A 20,736-nucleotide genomic window follows, 5' to 3' on the forward strand; every position below is an offset into this window, starting at 1 on the left:
AAAAGCCCCCTCGGCAGGGAAAAATAACAGGAGCCCAGAGTGGCTGGAGGAGCAGTTGGCCCTGCTGTAGTTTAAATTTAGACTGTGAACCACTGACAGGCCATGCTTGGGGATGGTTAGGAGGATTGGGGGGGGTGGGGGGTGGAAGGTGGAAGATGGGAGTAGACGGGATCAAGGGGGGTTGGGGCAGGGCAGCAGTGGCAGACGAGAGCACAAAGACTGGAAGAGACATAGTTTGGCGGGTCTTGCAGTAGTAGTATCATCACAAGGCCCCTGAACCTGCCTCTCTGTTCAAAACAAACTCAGCTGCTCTGCCTCTCAACACTAGTGTTGACCACTATACTACGAAAACATAGTGAGCAGGCAGGGAGGAAGGGGAAACACACACGGATGGTACTGCTTCCAGTGTGACAGTGTGCAGGTGGAACTATGTCGTGTTGGACCAAGAAATGATTGAGACCACTTGAATCAATCCGTCTCAGAATCCAAAACTTTTATACACTGTGTTTAAATGTGGGGCTCTGTGTATAAATCCTTGTTCAAGAAATTCATGGCTGGTTGTTGTGCTTAGTTACGGAGATAGTATTATTTTGTATTTCTCATTAGTTTGTATTTTTACTTTGTTTTAAATTCAGTTTAGTTTCAATTAGTTTGGATTTGCTCATTTTAGTTTAGTTTTATTGTTTGAAAATGTTTAGTTTTCATTGGTTTTAGCTATTTTTTTATTATAATAAGAGGGGTAATTGTCAGGGACAAGATTTAAGAAGTCCAGAATAGGTATTACAATACAAACACATCACTTTGTGAGGGTAATTGACTCAGAATTCTCTAAGACATCCCAGTCTCAATAAACATATGCACCAATGCCTACTCATGCTTATTGTGTTGAAAAATGTGACCTAATTGACAAAATTAAAACCAAAGATATTTCCGGTATATTCTTATTTTATTTCAGATTTGTGAGTACACAACGTCGTTGAAGTTAGTTTTCATTTTTCCTCCCTAAAGTCTAGTTTTTATTTTTATTTTGGTTAATTAAAATGTTTTATTCACACCTTGTTTTAATTTTTTGTTTAGTTTTAATAAACTACAAGGAGAAAATAAAGAGGGCTCTTTATTGAGATAATCTGTAAACGTCTGGCAGTTTCTCCTGTGAGCAGTTCATTTGGGAGATTGGTTTTTATGTTTTGTTTTTTGGTAGTTTCTCATGTGAGCAGTTTATTTCAGATATTGTTTTTTTATGCTTTGTTTTTAATTTTTTTGTTTCTGTTGTGTATTTTCTTTGTCTAAGTTTTGTTCTGTACACACAAGACCAGAAAATGGTTATTAAGTGACAGTTATAAATCCCATGTACATGGGCCACAAAAGGCACGACACTTCAATAAAAAGTGCCCTTGTAGGACTAGTTAGAATTGTTTACAAATACTGTACATTAATAAACACTTTCAATGTATTTTTGTCATATGTCTGTGCACAACATTATAAAACCATAAACCATTTATCACATGTTTATGTACTTAAATAGATGGTTGTGAAGTGTGCAATGTACTAATGAAGCTAACTTCAAACCTAAATCTGGAACTTGAACACCTCATTTTATGAAAACATGTTAACGGCACTGCACAGCGATGCAGTGGTTAGCATTGTCACCTGACAGCAAGAGGGTTCCTGGTTCAAACCCAGGGTTTGTGTTTCGAAACCCAGGGTGAGGGAGCCCCTCACCCTGGGCATGCATGTTCTCCCTGTGTCAGCGTGGGTTTTCTTGGGGTAATCCAGCTTCCTCCCACAGTCCAAAGACATGCAGGTTAATTGGTGACTCTAAATTGGCCGTAGGTGTGAATGTGAGTGTGAATGGTTGTCTGTCTCTATGTGTCAGCCCTGTGATAGTCTGGCGACCTGTCCAGGGTGTACCCTGCCTCTCACCCAGTGTCAGCTGGGAAGGCTCCAGCCCCCTGCGACCCGTAACAGGATAAGTGGTTACAGACAGAATGGACAGAAAATGAGCACAGAATTTGGTAACAGGATTCCAAATTATGCTTACATGATCACGACACAACTCAAAAATCGATAAATGCTAACATTAAACTGTCGCCCAGCCCTAAAGAAATTAGTTCCATTAGCTTGTCACGCTGTCAAGTTGACAGTGTGATTTTTTATTATGACAGAGGTGAAATTGTTGAAAGATTTCCCAAAACTTGAACATCACACAAAGTGTGAGGATAAGTTTGATGACGAAGCAGTGTTTTACTACAGTACATGAATGCAAGCAGAGTGCACATATTGTGTACTCTGTCGCCCCCTATTGTCAGTCCACAAGAGCAGTGACTTCTGCAGCAACCATAAACACCCAAAATATCCACAAGAATAAAGAAAAAAAATCTTATTTTGTATATTTTTAGTATTTTGTTTCTTTTATTTCACATCAAGCTGAATGAATGGACATGAGCAGTGAAAACTCCGGAGAGGCTGGAGATAAATATAAATACAAAACACTGATACCAGTGTTATAAAATAATATTTACATCAATCAATCAAAAACACTTCATTGATACAAAAAAACAAACAAAGATGAGAACCAAAACCAGTAAAACTTCAACAGATCATATTGTGCATGAGGTAATGTGAGTCAGTGTGCCGTCTTAAAATCTCCCCAACAGGGAGCTTCAGTAGGAGGCTGCGAGAGGGAATTCACTGACACATGATGATGCACATGAGGGCCCTTCAACGCCACAAGGCATCCTGATTCTGCCACACTTAAACACATTATCAGCAGCTTTACTGATTCAGGACATTCTCCAGTGGCAGAGATCTGATTACACTGAGGATGGCTTTAAAGCTCTGTTAAATGCCCCGTTCTCCATTTCTCTCTTTGCATGGGGAAGTATATTAAAACTCTAGTGCAAAATACAGGACAAAAAAAATGTGCCCTGGTGCCTGCTTTACTGAACAAATCTCTTTTCAATCAGGTTCCACTGGTAAATTCAAGATAAAAGATTCAATTTATAAAAACTTAACAGCTACTTGGTGGCTGTTACACCTGCTAAAATGTATTCTGAGACCTTACCATCTGTTATGTTTTACAAACTGTGAATTTCTAACTTTTCAGAGCCACATTTTGCACTGGAATTTGCTGCAACTCACCCAAACAAGGAGAGAAGACAGAAAAGGCACATACTGGGGCTATCTTAAAGGTAGCAATGTCAAAGCTTTAAAAGGTGCTGTATGCAACTCTAGATAGCTGATTGTTGAGTCTTTCCAGATCATCAAATACTGAAGCTGTGGGTTGGTGCTTCTGTCCAACTATCAACCCAGGGTTTCCACCAGTGTAATGCAAGCCAAGTGGTCCACCTGGTCTAGTTGACCTCTACCTGGCCTGATCATTAAGCAATTTATTAAAGTAGAAAGTAAAGAAAAGCACCCTGCTAACATTTTAATGAACGGCAATGAAAATGAAACTGACTGCACACACAGCACAGAGTCACCTGCCTCTGACCTCATGACAGCAGCAGCTAATGGGAAATTCAACCCAAGTCCATGAGGTACACTTGCTAGAATTATTGTTAATGTTACCACTTAGCTAACGTTAGACTGTTAGAGGTTAACGGTAACGTTGCGTAGACGCTAATGAGTTAGCAGCCAACATTTGCACATAGAGTGTGTGTTACTGTTATGTTAACAATGAGGAGTTAAAACTCCACAAAAAAAATCATGCTACTGATTCCTTTTCATCTGCTATGGGACTTAAGGGAAATTTCGGTTTATTTCAACCCGTCTCCTATCGTCCTAAATTTGCTTCAAGTCATTAGTGACATAGAAATAATAGTTAGCATGTTAGCCGTTAGCCTAGATACAGCCGTAGCGTCAGACCTGTTAAAACGTAATTGAACGGGCATCCTTTCAAGTGCAAAGTTAGTCCACTAAACAAGCTTTTTCTCCACAAAGACCACCTCATATCGTTAGGATAAATGTCAGAGAACATATAGAAAACGACATGTAAACGTGTTCTCTCACCTTACCGGTGTGGTGCCGTGTTTGTTGTTTACCATTTAGCTAAGGCTGCAACTGGTCCCATTCCTTGCAACAGAGGTATTCCTCTTCTGTGGGCATTGAGGTACAGCATTCACAGGTAACGCTTATTTATTTGAGCCAGAATACACTGACGAAGAGCTTTGTGAAATTGAAGAACGGAGGAGGAGAGAGAGAGAGAGAGAGAGAGAGAGAGAGAGAGAGAGAGAGAGAGAGAGAGAGAGAGAGAGAGAGAGAGAGAGAGAGAGAGGTACAACAGGTACAGGACGACAGAGGAGGAATGGCTGCTGGAAGGCTTTAGCTCTGGAGATCAGTGGTGTAATGTTACCTGTGAATGCTGTACCCCAGTGCCCACAGAAGAGGAATGCCTCTGTTGCAAGGAATGGGACCGGTTGCAGCCTTAGCTAAATGGTAAACAACAAACATGGCAGCACACTGGTAAGGTAAGACAACACGTTTACAAGTCGTTTTCTATATGTTCTCTGACATTTATCCTAACGATATGAGGCGGTCTTTGTGGAGAAAAAGCTTGTTTAGTGGACTAACTTTGCACTTGAAAGGATGCCCGTTCAATTAAGTTTTAACAGGTCTGACGCTACAGCTGTATCTAGGCTAACGGCTAACATGCTAACTATTATTTCTATGTCACTACTGACTTGAAACAAATTTAGGACGACAGGAGACGGGTTGAAATAAACCGAAATTTCCTTTTAAGGCTGTGACGAGATTTCTCCATTGCATTTCGTCCTTATCATCATGCTGCGTCTTTTCCATGACGGCTGCATCTTGTCAGCAGACACACTTGCTAACAGCGGCCATTTCTAGCATTTTAAAGGCCCTATGCAAAATCTTGTTTTGTCTCCCCATTCCAAGCACTCATGAATACACAACAAATCTGAATCATATTCATATGCATTTGAGACCAAATGCTGCTTTTTACACATAAAACTATGTTTTAATTTAACTTTGCTGAATTGTAAACATCAAAATAAAATAAAATCTGTTGTTGGCCCCCGTCAAAAAAGACACTTGTCCGCTAAATTGTGCTGGATCATGTCATGTCAGGTTGCCTGCTCTTTCAAAATATACTTTCCACCTAGAAAAAACTTTTCTGGGGGAAACCATGATGAATTGGAAATGAGACTCAACAATCGACTATCTTTCTCCAGAGTGACATATTGCACCTTAAAAATTACAAAGCCCAAAAAGTGCAATCCTTGAATTACTCTATTAGTGCAAATGGCACTAAATATGCCCAGGTTACTATGCACAGTCATGGGGAACAAATAAATAAGAGAAATAATTACCACATATAAATCATTACTACTGCTAAACTAGGAAATGTGTGATAGTTGACAGTAGCACAGGTTGGGTACTCATTACTCAAATTGCTAAATTGACCATTCACATACACATAGCTTACCTGTTCTGAGGTAATTTTATAAATTATGCTACAAGGAAAACAGCTTAATAATGTACCAAATTGGAAGAAAGCTAAAGAAAAATAAATACAGAGAAGCTTAAAAGCTATTCACAGTCTGGCTTAATAGAGAAAAAGGTTTTTACTTTATCGAGACATTCAAAATCTGTTGCATTGCAAATTGCTGAAATGATTGAGATGATTTCTAGCCATTCACAGTGCCCAAACACGCAGTTTTTTCACAGCTGCAACGTAGCCTAAAATGTTACATATAATATTCAAATAAAATGTCTGCTTGCGAGACAAATATGTTTAAATTTTTTTTAAGTGAAGAAATGCTTCAGATGGTGCAGCAGTGCACAGCGACAACAGAGGTTAGTAATAGTGCAGCTGGTGAGACAGTGTAAAAGCGCTGAGCCCAGGTAAGTTACCTTTTCTATATGTGCTCTGGGTTTAACTAAGCATCTTGTGGCGGTCAAAAACTGTCTTGCGCTGCTCCTGAACCTGCTTTTTCCAGCGCTGCTGTGCTCCCTCAACCCGCTCCAGCACAGTGTTTCCTCTGGCCTGGGCACTGTCCACCGTCGGACGCATCTCCTGAACATACACAAAAACAAAGAATAGATTAAACTGAGTATCTATTTGCACCCAGGTGAGAACAGTCACATTGCGGCTATTCAGCTATTTAAACCCATCACTACAATGAGTTTTTCAAATCCCACCACATGCTGTGATTGGCTGGTACTTGTCATGCCAAGCCATGGAGATCAGAAGCTAATACTAGCCAATCTCTTGATATTCTCTGAGATTAAAGCAGTAAATATGCAAGAAAAACATTATAAAAAATGTACTGTCTGAAAGGTAGCTGAAGTCATATAACGAACGAGTGTCCACAGAGGGGGTCAGATGTGGTGAGTGAATGGGTTAATAGACCTGCTCGTGTTAACATCATATTTCGATGTTGCTAGGACACCCTGGAATATATACACCACCATGTAAATAGCCACATTGGCTATTTACACACCGGGTGCACATGGCATTGTTGCCTACAGACACCTGGTGCTGATAGCATCTGCCTAAATTAAATCAAGGACTTTACATTCAACTGAAATTAAATAAAGGCACCTCCTGTATGCGTTTGGTCACACGTGTTACATGTTTGAATGGTTACCTCAGAGTCCTCCTCGTTGTGCAGAGGCTGGGTGTAGGCGTCATGTTTGCGAATTAGAGGATCAACCAGCAGCAGGAACAGCATGTAGAGCAGCAGTGCACCCACAACAGACAGGTAAATGATGATGGTTACCTAGGACAGGAGGAATGGAAAAACAGTTAGAAATACTGAACTAACTTGAAGTTACCATTCTGGCATCAACACTAAACAACACTGCTTCCTCCTCGTCTTCCACAGAATGTGCAATAAAATCTTATCAGTACTGCCTACTAGAAACAATAGAGACAATTTCAGTTATCGACATTAAAAATCCTTAAAATGTTGACAGTAAGTCAGTTTCTTCCCCCTTTTCTTTATAAATGATGTGTGCCAGTCGAAGCAGATGTGGGCCCTCTGTAGACACAGACACTATTGCACAATTCTCTCACAATTTATTAATCTCTTTATTTAGCAGACAAACTAAAGAAACTTCATGATGCTATAAATGACTCATGCTGTGTGTCATACAATAATCTCTCTTGTTTATATTTTGTTTGAGTTGCACTCTATACATTTACACTCCTTCCTACTTTGTACTGCAACCGTTGCACAATTTTCCTTGGGATAAATTAAGCTCCGTCTTGTCTTATCAGACACAACCTTGTAATCTTGGTTGGTGTCGTTTAAGACTAATGACTGAATAAAGGTATGTTGCCACTAAACAGAGTAAAACCCAAAGAAAGCTGGTAGTACCTTGATGGTGTTGCTACTTCGCTCCTCATATTTGCACTCACACAACAGGCAGTAAGCTTCCACGTCATGGCCAGGCACCGGCATGGGCTCCACTACATGGAGGCAGTTACTGTAAAATACATCAAAGTGTCAGGATGGATGGGCACTTCTTAATCATGTTTCTGACTGAAAGTTTTAATAACAGGTTTCTCTTACCAGTCCTTCTGGGACACATTTCTGTTATATATGTGGCCAGTGATGTTTCTGTATGGTGGGCAGATGCACTTGCAGCGAACATCCTCAAAGTTCTGTAATTGTAAGGAAAATTGGGTCAATATGGACCCAGACCTTTTTTTGTTAAATGGACCCCCACCTGCTTACTTAAATGTTGTAGCTCACCTATCTGTTTTCCTCATAACTTGAGCCCTATCATTTCATATTTATACAGGAAAGGAATTAAAAGTAACATGTGTTACAGTTAAAACTGGCCCGACTCCGTTATAAACTGGTTTTCAGCAGGTTTTCTGTTATGCAACAAAAACACATTATAATACAGAATGAAAACAGGAACAATCAACCGAGGCAAAACAACAGAACGTAGGCAGCTACATAGACAATGCAGAGTAGAGGACTGAAGTGCAGTGAGTTAAACGGGATATGGGATTTAAATCAGTGGTTGCAGATACGTCCTTCCATCACATAGTGCTTATATGCATGTTTGAAATGTGTAATAGAGGTTACTGCTCTAATGTAGAGTGGGATCTCTTTCCAGATCTTAGTGTACGTGTGACAAAATGATCTCTGACCATAATTGTTTTTGGAATAAGTGCATGTGAAACTGATCTGTGATGTGCTGCAACTTGGAGGTAGAGCAGTAAGTGCAGGATTGGAGTCTGTGGAGTTAACAAAACTGAGCTGTACAAAAAAATTCTTAAGTGACACTGTTTACATTAGAGACATTAGAATAAAGAAGCACCTGACTAAAGTCAAATAGATACTCATTAAGATGTTTTACAGGTTTTATCCAAACAGTCATTATGTACAGAAAGACTGTAAATTTTACTTTTTGAAGGGAAACACAGGTACATTTGTTTTGATCTTGCCTGTACCCAAAACTGTGAATGAAAACTCATAATGTATTGCAGATAATATAGATCTTTTTTTTTTGGGGGGGGGGGGGATAGTATAGTTTGGATACACTACAAATTCTTGCTCTCAGTTTATTTATTTTGAGATTAATTCATTTACTCTGACCAAATTTTACCTTTATAAAAAAGGTTTACAAGTAGGAAACAAAACTTTGTGAAGTTGGTTATCAACATTTTATCAACATCAAACAATACAATTTAATCTATAGCCAAACGTACATACAAAAAACGCTGCTAAAATGTTTAATAACTGTAAGGTTTTCACTTTATGTATGTACACGGTACATTTGATGTATATTGTTGGCGTCTTGCTATATCTGTCTCAGTTAAGTTTAATGGGAAAAAGACAGGAGAAACACACACACAGTATGTTGCTGAAGATCTTTACATAAACAAAATAATAAATTATAAGATTAAATGCATTACATAATGACAAAACGTTTTCTTCCACTCTATCAATATTTACATTGCAGATAAACTGTAATGTTACTTTGTACCTGTTCAACAAAAGGATTTAGTTTAAGGAAAAATGAGTAACATGCCTGACCAAACATAATATTTTTTTCTACAGCCAAAAAGAAAAGAGGACATGTTAGTCACCAGACAGTTTATGACTGTCACTAATGAGAGTTTCTGCAGGTCATGTATGAAGCTGCATGTCTTACCTTCGCCTGTGCAATAACAACAGCATCCAGCAGAATCAAGGTCACCAGTGCGGGTGCAACAAAGGTCCAGGATCTTTCCCTGGCAGACGACATCCTGCCCGACAGGTGCAGAATCACCAGCAGCGGTCTGTCAAAACACACATACGGCGTTAGCAGTTAGCTAGCTAACGTTGGCTAGCAAGAAAAACAGGTAGTTATATAAAGCACTTCACTGCGGTGAAACTGCGGCTAAAATCAGGCTTAAGATGAAACTAAACCAAGAATAGAATTAACTTACGTTGTTATAGAAGCTGGAGTGCCTGTTGTTGCTATGCATTCAGGATGTAGCTATTCATTAGCAGCCTGTAATCAGAGGAAAGAGCACCCACATAAATGCTGGGCTTCTTTATTCCGGGTTCTCGTCACGTGACACGCGAGGCAAGATGATACATGTAGCGACACTGCCACCTACTGGACACAAATATAGACACACACACGCACACACACACACACACACACACACACACACACACACACACACACACACACACACACAAGATCTACTGTATCAGGACCTCCATTACTTTAGATATTGTGTTTTTTTTCACTCTTAGTTATGTCAAACCTTTCTTAAAATCTTCCGTACAGACTAATAGTTTACATTAAATACATGATCATCTCATAAAATATGATGCATTATTATTTACAGAGGTGTAGGAGTAGGGGAAGAGTGGACTTGAACTACTCAGGGCCCGGCATGAGTAGGCAGTGTTGGGGAGTAACTAGTAATGTGTAATTAAATTACAAAATAAATGTAATTGTAATTAGTTACAGACCAGGACTCCCTGGAAGAATAGATCCAATCAATCAATATGTTGGTGATTACAAAAGGGTTGCATCTAAATATATATTCCTTTTGATAGAAAGCTTATGTGTAGAATATAATCATTCATTCTGTTGCTTTGCATTTTTCTGCTGTGCAGGAAAGCTTTCTTTTGTCTGGAGTATTTTATTTTTTATTTATCTTATTTTATTTATTTATTCAAACAGGTTAAAAAAAACAAACAAACAATAAAACAAAAAATAAAATATATAAAATGTTTAGGCAAAAAACAAATTGAAGAGACAACTCTATAACAACATAAATAACCATTCCATGTTCGAAAGGGTGTAGGATGAAGTTAATAAAAACTTATCTAGTCCTACCCCTTTTTTTGTTTTCAGCGTTTGTTGCTCAGTTTCAAACATTTATTAGAAAAGCAATAAAAAAGTAATCAAATATAACGTAAGTTGCATTTTCTTTCATAAAGTAATTAAAATAGTTACATTACATATTACCCTTTAACAGGATGACTAGTAATCTGTAACCAGTACATTTCAAAAGTAACTTTCCCAACTTTGTTAGAAGGCCTCTAAAGGTATGCAATAATTATTTTTATTTTTATTTATCTGCAATTATCATTGTGTATAATTAGCATTTCAAGAACCGTTGGGTAAAATAAATACTTTGACAGACTACTTTGTTTTCCTAAACAACATTAAAGCTGAGAAAATGTTTAAAAATGTAGACTGAGTAATAGTTTAATACTACTCCCTGCCTTTATTAAAACATCTTAATTAGTTTTAGAGGGATAGCAGGGTCAATCCTGTTCTCAGTTTTAATACCGGGGCGAGCCTTTCTCTAAATATATGCGCTTATAAGTTCCTAAAGTTGCATTTTGCTACTTCTTTGTTGCAACAGAGCAGGTGAGCTCCTGTTGGAAACTAATTTGACTTGATTCTCTGAATAAAACAAGATTTCACTAAAGTCTGTCAGTGTTTTATTATGAAATACAGTAATTCTTTGTATGTGTAGGGGCCAGAATAACATGGCTTTACTGGTTTTCTCATTCACACACAGAAGCACAACACAGGATAGTATAATGTTTAGTAAAATTATCACTCACATGATGACAACACAACATTAATACTCTGTATTTATAAACACATGCATGACCAGGGAATTCGTGACTCATCAGAATATTTTCCCATATCTTTCAGTCAACACTGTTTTTATGTCAAATCCTGTCTCCCTGGTGGAATTTGTAACGTAAGCCCCAGCTTCTTGACCCAATCAATACCTCTATTTCCTGGTAATCCTGCTTTCACATCTCTCTGTATAGTAAGATACTCATACCTTTAATAAGCCATAGAAATCAATGGCTCACAAATTCAGCCTGAACCACTTGAGCTTGTGGTCACAGAGATCAATTGAGACCATGGTTATTTCTCTAATGAGCGATGATATCAGCGTGAACAGCACAACCCCATCCTCTGTGTAACCTCAATCATGCATGTGACCTTTGATTCAACCATTTAAAAACAACCGCAATGCTGCCAACAGCTTGTTTACTGTGTTTACAATGAGGGTAGTGGGATTTTAAGTTTACAAAGGCTGTGAACAGATTCAGGTAGACACAATGTTTGTAGGTGGAAACAAACTGTTACTGAAACACTGCTGAGTAAATTGGGCTATTTGTATGAGTAGACAGCAGCATAAATGAGTGAGTGTGACTGATGGGAGATGACGAAAGAAGCTGCTCATGTGAATTACAAACACAGGCAGGCTTTGGCCAAAGTATATGCAACATTTATAGCAGAAAACAAGGTTTGAATCAGTGTGAACCTTGAAAGAAAACGTCAATATTGGTATGTTTAGAGACGTCCTTAGCGGTTTACTGTAAAGGAAATAAAAGGTCTATTTGTGCCAAGTTCAGATGAGGGATTTTGCTGTCTGGAAACCAGGTATTTGAATTGCAAACAGCATGGGCTCTGCCATATGTGCAGCTATTAAAAAATAAAATCCCCATGGAAATAGATGCATTTTTTGTTTCATATTAAGAGTAATCAGTTATTTAGAAAAAACAAGCACCTTGTTTGTGCAAAAGCCTTGAGATAAATGCCATAAAAATAACATGGTTACTGTTCTTTCATTCAATAACGATACATGCATTTATTCATCGGTGTGATCATTGTCTTTTAGTAGCCATAAAGCATGTTGTATCATAAACCAGCTCATAAGCTCTCATCACTTTCTGACTTATGCGAGCCCTCTTCTTGTATTTCGCTCTCTCAGTCCTGTCATTGTAAGCCACTTAGTTCTCTGTCTTCTCTGATGCATGGCTGCCCTTTACACCCGTAGGCCAATTACAGCATAAATGACAGTGGCCAGAGCTCAGTGCCAGGTCTCATTATCGGTTCAGAGCTCTCATGAAGAAGAAAAAGGTGATTCATTTTCTTTTTAGGTGCACATAACAAATATCATTCATTTGAGAAAAGAAAAGAAATCTAGTTACCTTATGTAAAATAGTTTATTAGTGCTAAACAGAACTGTAATTGATGCAGACGGATACAAATGCTTTGACAAAGTCTGTGGGCAGTGGACTGCGCACACAGCCTGACTATAAAACAGCAAAAAGAAAAATGATCCATAATGGAAACACTGCAGAGGAATCCACCTTATAAACAAGCTCAGAAGATGTCAAGTTCTCTTATTTGTCAAGGTACCTGAAGTTATTGACTGAATCACATTATTCAAAGCATTAATTTTCATGGGACTGTAAACAGTGGGCAGTTTGCCCACTAGGAGATGCTGTAAGGCTCAAGGCAAAGCAAACTGAATCCAGACCAGCTGACTTGAGTTAAAGCAGACTTTGAAATGGTCTGGAGGGATGCAGATAAGATGTAGGAGGACATGTAATGTAAAACAAGATTGAATATGTTGTGGAATCCAAAAGTGAAAAGCACATAAAAAGGACATCTTTAAAATGATTAGCTAAACTGCATTAATGGCAGGTCTGTAGCCTTACAGAATATAAAGCAGCTGAACAGCTTTTAGTGTAGATGATTGTGGATACTGAAGCTAAATTGTATGTGTTTGCAGCATCTAAATAAAGTCATACATGTCCCCTCTGTGTCTGTCCTTATTCGCCCACTTCCAATACACCCCTCAACCTTACAGCATTGTTCTTTTTGACCTTTACCACATCATCTGCAGTGTCTTTTTGCTCTCCAACCTTCCTCTGTATCATGCTTTTGTAGAGAACACTGTTTGAATAACAAGACTATCTCTGGTAAGTGTTAACTCTCCTCTTCTCTCAGCTGAGGTGATGCATTGTGGGCAGCAGGACTATTCTAATAGACACACGTGGTAATTACAGTAGTGGGAGGCAGCAGACAGTGGTGGTCCAGGGACAGCACAAAACTATAAATCACAACTCCTGGTTCCGCCTTCCTGAGCGTAGCCGATCACGCTCAACCAAAAAAGCAATTCTGCCAACATGTGTTTGCACATTTGTCTTCATCAGCTGCTGGCTTGTTTTGGGCCCCTGCGACTGAATTTTCCTTCCCGCGGTAATCAAACACAGACTACCTCTCAAGTGTTTGAGTCAAAAGTCCACTATATTTGGCTCAACAATTAGCCACACTTGAGATGTAGCGAGGATAATTATTCTACATAAGCAAAAAGCAGCAACATAAGTGGGTGAAGAGGGAATTTTGTGTTTACTTTGAACATTATGGTGAAGTTAAAAAAAAAAAATCATAAAAGATATTACCTGTGCAACCTTGACTGCAGGTTTTTTTTAAGGGTAGCGTGACATGCTTCCAGGAGAGGTGCCTAAATCAAAGAGGTGGCAATAGCAGAGGTGTTAGAAAAGTAGGCAGTGATGGTGATTCAGAGTACAGTGTGTGTCCTCTCCTGCTTTATCCGTACGGACAGCTGCCTGTCAGCCAGCTGAGCCCATGCAGGGAAGAGGTGTCTGCTGAGGAGCTGGTGTCAGCAAGGTGAGAGCAGAGCCCAGCTACGCTGAGCTGAGCTGAAATGGATGCAGAGGAGAGAGCGTCTCCTGCCTCTGAGGGACACAGATTTTCAGCAAGGAAACAGACTGCTGGAGCAGGAGACTCAGCCAGACAGAACATGAAAGCCAAGAGCGGCCATGACACATGATGGACACAAACGCAGGGAGAGAAGCTGCCTCCTCCCCTTTTCCCCCCCTGCTCGCTATTCCTCTCCTTCAGCAGCGCTGCGCAGACACAAGACCCCTGAAGAAGAGGGGAAAAGGGAAAGGAGAGATAATGCCTGAATCACAGTGGCTCCCAGTTGAACCCTCGCCCCCTGTAATGTATGGTCTTTGATGTAGCCCGAGATGTTTAGAGAGATGCAGGGAAGCTTCAAAGAGAGCTATAGGCCAATCATAGAATTGTGGCATGTTGGTAGGGGGAAAAAAACCCAGCAAGCTGCCAGAAATCCACATGCATCCTTCAAGAGAGACCAGGGGTCAGGCAAGAAGACAGCTGAAAACAATAGCGAGAAATGAAAGGTGACATGAATTGAAAGGTAGATAAATAGCTGCCGGGGAGGAAGGAAGTTTGTTGTTGGTATAAAAGGATGCGATGTAGGCTTTGGTCTCGGAAAAGCTGCCAGTCGGTTTAACAAGGCTTGGCAGGCCAGTCAATAGACTGTCAGCCATTAATGTCCACATTTCAGTGACACCAGCGCCCAGTGTACGACTGATTTATACATCCAGTGATGCATAGAATCCTTAAGAATAAAAATGCTACACACCTGGCTGATCAAGACAGTAAGCAAAGCAAAACAGACACGTGTTCGTCAAGTATGAATCACCAACACAGAGCTATATAGAAATCATATGACTCTTCCTTTTGTGTCAGCTGCCTCAAAGAATAAGGGGAAACAAGCCCAGCAGTCAAAGGTCACACACAGTCAGAGGTTTGTCTGACAAAACGATGACAGATCCGAAAACGTTGTCAAGTCTAATCCTTCTAAGAAGGACCTCGCCCATAGTTTGTCTTGTCTGCGGTGGGGGAGGGTGTCAGTATGTGGTAGAGGGGCTTCCCCTTAATCGGATGGTGATGAGTTGCAGTGATCTAGTCAATGCCTCCCCCCTTACTCTATCAGCAGTGATTCCCTTGTTGTGGCAGTTTGTGATCCACCTGCCCCAGCTGCAGGCCACATCTGCAGGCATGATGGGTTTCGTCTGCAGGGGCCTCCTCCTCCTCCAAATGCCACTGTGACTCACCTTCCTCTGTTCTGGCATTTACTACAATCTGACCTGGCAGCTCAGTGGTGTGCCACAACGGACTAGCCCCAGGCACTTTCACAAACACAAACCTAAACAATGGAATACTTAAGACGAAGATGCTATAGAGCGCTCGCAGCATGACAGAATAAAAGATAACAATCTCCTTCTTCAAGGGAAATATTGGTGATTTTTTTTTCTCTCTCTGTGGCTTGCAGTGAATCAGATGTAAACAGGGGGATCTGAGACTAAACTTGTCATCTCACAGCTTCAGAAATCAATAGAGCCCCACGTTCTCCTTCTAATCTTGGCACACGTGTGGAGTGAGCTCGGGCTGACTGGGCCTGAAAAGGAGGGAGGGAAGCAGAAAAAGAAGTAAAGGAAGTAGACACAAAAAGAGGAAGAGACGTGAGGATCGAGGAAGAGGACGTCTGCATGGCAGAAAATGAGCTTTGGTCATGTCAGATTGGGAAATGAATGGGTTAAGTTAAGTTTTTAAATAAATATATATATAAAAAATAAAAAAAAACCCCTCCAACAAAAAAAAAACACATTTTCTCTCATTCCTCTATTTGTCCAGAATTGTAGATAGTCAACTTTGAGATTTCTGCTTCTCCCCTTATACAGTGGAAGTGCAAAAAATAACACTAATAAAATTCATCAGTAATGTGACATTAATCTGGATAAAGAGTTACAATACAATGACTTGGGATGATGAGATGTTGCTGTCATCTTAAATGATATGAGTCTTCAGGTACCTCAGTACCCACTGAATAAAACCAAAACTATCTGCATGGCAAGACACCACGAGAGGCTGAATAAGAAAATATGTTTTCTGGTAGTATGATTGTACCTGTTAAAAGACTTTCTCTCTGGTTTAGCATTGCACTACTAAAACACTGCCAAAATCATGATGACCGTTTTTTATAAAAACGATTAAAATCAACGTTGATACAATGATAGTCTTTTTCATTCCATGCTTTCTTCTTCTTTGTGAAAAACTCTTTCCCTACATTACCCACAATGCAACTTTACCACTGACAGTTTGGTTGAGAATTCGGGTGTGTTATGGTGCATTCCATTTGTACTGAAATTCCAGTCTGAAATTTCAACTACAATGAAACTCATGCTATGTCTCAAATTGCATACTTCCGTTAGTACACTTCCATGTAGTATACTATGTGCACTATGTGCTCATTGGCGTAGTGCGCGAATTTCGACAGGGTAGTGTTGTCTCAAACCAAACACGGCCGTTGTACACTTACCGGAAATGACGACCGCAAATTAGATTGCTAGCAAACTAACATTAGCATTTACGTTATCGTTTGCGGTACCAAATCATTACAGACTGCTAAATTAACCCAATAAACAAACTGCTGGTTTATATCCGACAACAGTATAGTGGTGCTTAGTGCAAGAAACACATGTAGCTATTTGTACAATGCAGCGACGTTCATGGTCGCACAGACCTCGGCCGCCATTTCCAGTTTGAAAAGTGGTCCCTCCTCTTCTGCTACATAGCCAAGATGGTGACCACTGAGGGCGAGAAGTGTCCATAGTTCCACACTCAACTTCTTGACCGTTTTGAGTGCACCATCCGGGTACTTTTTTCTCAATCTAACAATTCTAGTTGTAAGCCGACTTAAACGATATAACTAAAGGGAATTTATCAGATTTCACGCAGCTCCTTCTGGAACAACAAAAAGCTTGACACAACTTTTTTCACATGAAGCAGTAGTACTCCCCAAGACCTGTAAATCTGTGGAGTTTCCCTTTAAAGAGAGAGTTCATGAGTAGCCTGTGAACTGCAAAGCAACACATTACCACTCCTACAGTGCAGCATATTAGTGTAGTGATTTAAAATCTTACAGTGTTTGAAATGATGCACGGACTTTGCATTGCATTTTTGGCCAGTCACTCTCGGTGTCTCCTATTTGCCGACTTGCTATCAGTGATTCAGTCCATTTTCTAACAGTTTAATTCAAAGAATTTCTTTGCACCAAATTAATCATCTCTCCTAGTGCTTGCACCTGAGTAAAGCAAAGCTATCCCACCTTTTCTGAACACCCTTTATAGTATCTTGCTCTATCACTGAGCCTTACTGACTTTATCAATAGGCTCTCCCGTAAAAGAAGAGTGAGGAAGCTGAGGAAAGCAAGAAACAGGAACTGTGAAAATACAAAAGGAAGCAGAGCAATAGAGGTGGATATTTAGAAAGAGAAGAGAGATAGAGAGAGAAACTGAGAAAGAAAAGGGAAAAGACAGAAAACCAGGAGGAGGTGGGGTTAGAGGGAGACGCTCCACTGCCTGGCTGACAAACAGAGGGTCCCTCCAGAGCCAGGCAGATGAGAAGGAGAGGAGGAGAAAGGGAGAGGGGTGAGAGAAAAGGAGGGGAGTTTGATGTGGGCAGTCAACCCCACCACCCTCCAACAGCCATCCCTCTCTTCCTCCACCCCCCAGCAGAAAATCTATGCCTGCTCTCTTAGTATTCCTCCCATCTCTTGTGAAGGCTCTGCGGAGGGGAGAGCAGACAAGTGGACTGCTAGTGAGGCCCTGGCCAGCCGTGTGTGATGCTAGCTGGGAGTTTTTTTCCTTCTTCCTTTTTAGGATGGGGTGTTTGCTCAGGGCTGACAGGACAGACAGAGCGCCCAGCCACTTGAAAACCTCCACTAGGGACCTGAACTGGACACATCCTCCCTGTACACCTCCCTTTCCTTTCCCCTCCCTCTTTTTTTTTAAACCTGTAGATCAATGGGTTTACTGTGTGGATCGCCTATTCTCAGACTGGACATGAGAATAATCTACTGATGACCAGGGAGGGCGCTGTGATGAAACAACCACTGTAATTAAGATGTCTTCTGAAGTATCAATTCGTTGTATTTGCTCAACAATTTTTTTGAGCATCAGTATTTTAGCCCATCATCCACAACTTGCATAGCTTACATCAATGCCCATCATTTTCAAATGTGTTTTCCACCTCACAGGTTTCCACTGGGTTCCATTTATTTCAGTACAGAAAAATGAACTTGCAAAATCTTCTAAGAACACTTTGTCACCTTTGAATGGACTTCACTCTGATCTGAGCCTTGCTGTGCTTTCTCCTAGTCTGAAAAATTAGCCTACTTCTGTGTACATGCAGCTGGATATTGTGGTCCCGAGAGGCTAATGCACTACAAATTAAGAGAACACATGCAAACAGATACCACACAAGCAGGGGAATAAACACTTTCAACAATTTAATGGCACATTAAGGCCACATCCAAACTAATATGTCATCATTCAGTTCTCCAGCATCGTTTCAGAAATAATCTCTGTCCCTAGTAACACGACCGAAATGGATATCACATGACCATTATACGTACACTGGGCATGCACATGCTGATGTAAACAGAAGGCAGAATGTCAACTCTGGGGTTGGTTGCTAACAGAAAATACTTCAGAGAGGGTGAAAAGTAAAATTTCTTTGCTTGGATCGACAATTAGGTGGAGCTGTCACTGAAAGTAAAACATGAGTTTAAGGTGGTCAAGGCGGTGGAAATAGATAAGGAGTTGATGCAAAGAATATACTGTGAAATATCACGGGAGCATTAGAGCAGCATTAGAGCATTATCCATCGCTGGAGGAGCCATGGCAATGGGAAATGTGTACCCACACAAGAAGGATAAAATCACAAAATGTGTGCTGACCTCGTGGATGTTTTGACTTGACAAGCTGTCACCGCTTATACAATATTGGGAAGCAAATGTGTGTGTGCCATTTCCAAAAGTCTCCATTTTTGGTCACCCAAACTAAAACATAACCCCGCTGTTTTCAAACTACAGCAGGGTCAGCAGCTTTTCATGAGTCTCTGTTTTAGGGGAGCAGTGTGGATGCTAGGCGTAAATGCAGCGTTTTAAACAAAAACGCATTAGTCTGGATGTAACCTTATGAAAAGTGCTGCAAATAGAGACATGCTGCAAAAAGAGACTGTATTCAGGGGACACGCTTGTTGTTGCCATGTTTTGTGATCTATGAAGGTACTGAGGTTGGCTATATGTCATTGTGATTGCATGATTTAGATACAATAATAATAATAATAATAAGCAAAGTCTAATGCTAGGCTATCAGCAGATATCTGAATCTTGCAATCACAATATTAAACTAAGAAGTGTTTCTTAACACCACTGACGGATAGCTGAGCTAAAGTGTTTGCATGCCAACATGCTAAACTGGAGAACAAGGTAAACATGAAGCAACATCTGCCTTGCATCAGCATGTAAGCATTGTCATTATGAGCATCTTAGCATGTTGATTTAGCGATTAGCACAAAGTACCATTGTCTCTATGTACAGTCTCACGGAGCCTCTTCTTGTATGCTCTACACAATACCCCTGACAAAAAGAAAGGCGACAAGTGATGGATTTTCCATCTCGTGCAAATCTCAAGCCTCATCACATTGATATTTTCAATGATATTTATGTTATGCAAAGGCTGCCTGGAAAGTCAGAAATCGATGTAAAAAATCTGTAGTAAATGGTTAACAGTATTGTAAACTAAGCTACAGTTTGTAGGTTTGTAATGTCCTTAGAAGTTGCCAGGTTTCTGATTCAAATCCCCAGACCACAGAGGAAAACTAAGGTGGTGAAGGCACACAAGTCCCAATCAGCTCAGTGACAGAAAAAGTTGTGTATGAATAGCGGCCTGTTTTACCGGTAATGTGAAACAAAGCATGTGTGCACCATTTGACCTTCCCTGGATAAATAAAGGTTAACAAGGTAAATAATGTTACTGCTCTCCCGCAAAGTTGCCCTGTCTGAGTGAGCATTTAATCTTTAACTGCACAGATAACCATTGTTCTCTGACAAAAATGACAGTGTTATTGATCACCCGTGTACCTATAATCTCCATTACCACTGCTGCACCATGGATGCTGAACCACAGACACACAAAGCTTTGTTGTCCTGAACATCCTCTTTCAGAGTACCCCGTTACTCTGTCACCTTGAGCCTGGTTCGTCATGCTTGTGTGATCGCTCTAAAGGTCACAGCTTGTAGCCACTGTCATTAGCTGTCACTCTTCCACACTTCCTCCCGCTCCCTGCCTCTCTCCTCCTTCAAGTCGCTCTCTGTCACGCGTTTCTTTCTTCTCTGGAACACAGATCAAAGTGCCATCTTTAGTTGGACTTTGAAGGTTAAGAGAAGTGAGAAGCGATCCCAATGCAGAGTGAGCCTGCTATGTGTGTTATCCGATGTGGACATGCACGGCGAGAGGAGACAAGTTGATCAAGATGGCTCTGCTGGGAGCACAGTATCTTTAGGTGTTACGGCGTATCAGACAGCATGCCTGTTGCAATTACAGTTGTGTCCGAGACAAAAAGTCTACGGCTATCTGAGGATCCACTGCCTGAGGGGGGAGGCGGAGAAGAAATGTTTCTTTCAGCACTTCAACAGCAGCTAATCAAGGTCTAATATTTGGAATAGCAGTTAGAGCATAGAGTAATTGTATTTTTTATCAGGGACACGGAGAACAGTAGCACAATACTGTTTTCTGAATACAAACA

At 40.4% G+C, this 20,736-nt stretch overlaps 1 protein-coding gene across 1 annotated transcript; it reads right to left on the bottom strand.

Annotated features, from left to right (window-relative positions):
• Nucleotides 1–4,674: 4,674 nt before the first annotated feature.
• tmem9 (transmembrane protein 9) lies at nucleotides 4,675–9,541 on the bottom strand. The gene is made up of 6 exons (XM_049582247.1): nucleotides 9,416–9,541; nucleotides 9,139–9,265; nucleotides 7,542–7,633; nucleotides 7,347–7,455; nucleotides 6,615–6,746; nucleotides 4,675–6,040 (listed from the first exon to the last, which is right to left on the bottom strand). Exons 2-6 carry the CDS (start codon nucleotides 9,229–9,231, stop codon nucleotides 5,900–5,902), a joined length of 567 nt encoding a protein of 188 aa, XP_049438204.1. The 5' UTR covers nucleotides 9,232–9,265; nucleotides 9,416–9,541; the 3' UTR covers nucleotides 4,675–5,899.
• Nucleotides 9,542–20,736: the final 11,195 nt, after the last annotated feature.

This window comes from Epinephelus fuscoguttatus, linkage group LG7 (assembly GCF_011397635.1).
Source record: "Epinephelus fuscoguttatus linkage group LG7, E.fuscoguttatus.final_Chr_v1".
In the NCBI taxonomy this organism is placed as follows: domain Eukaryota; kingdom Metazoa; phylum Chordata; class Actinopteri; order Perciformes; family Serranidae; genus Epinephelus; species Epinephelus fuscoguttatus.

Excerpts from the sequence above, each read along its gene's own strand:
- tmem9 (XM_049582247.1), bottom strand. The coding sequence starts at position 9,231 with ATGTCGTCTGCCAGGGAAAGATCCTGGACCTTTGTTGCACCCGCACTG. Across the intron at positions 7,456-7,541 it reads AATGTGTCCCAGAAGGACTG|TAACTGCCTCCATGTAGTGG; the intron begins GTAAGAGAAACC and ends TGTATTTTACAG. Across the intron at positions 6,041-6,614 it reads ACAACGAGGAGGACTCTGAG|GAGATGCGTCCGACGGTGGA; the intron begins GTAACCATTCAA and ends GTGTATGTTCAG.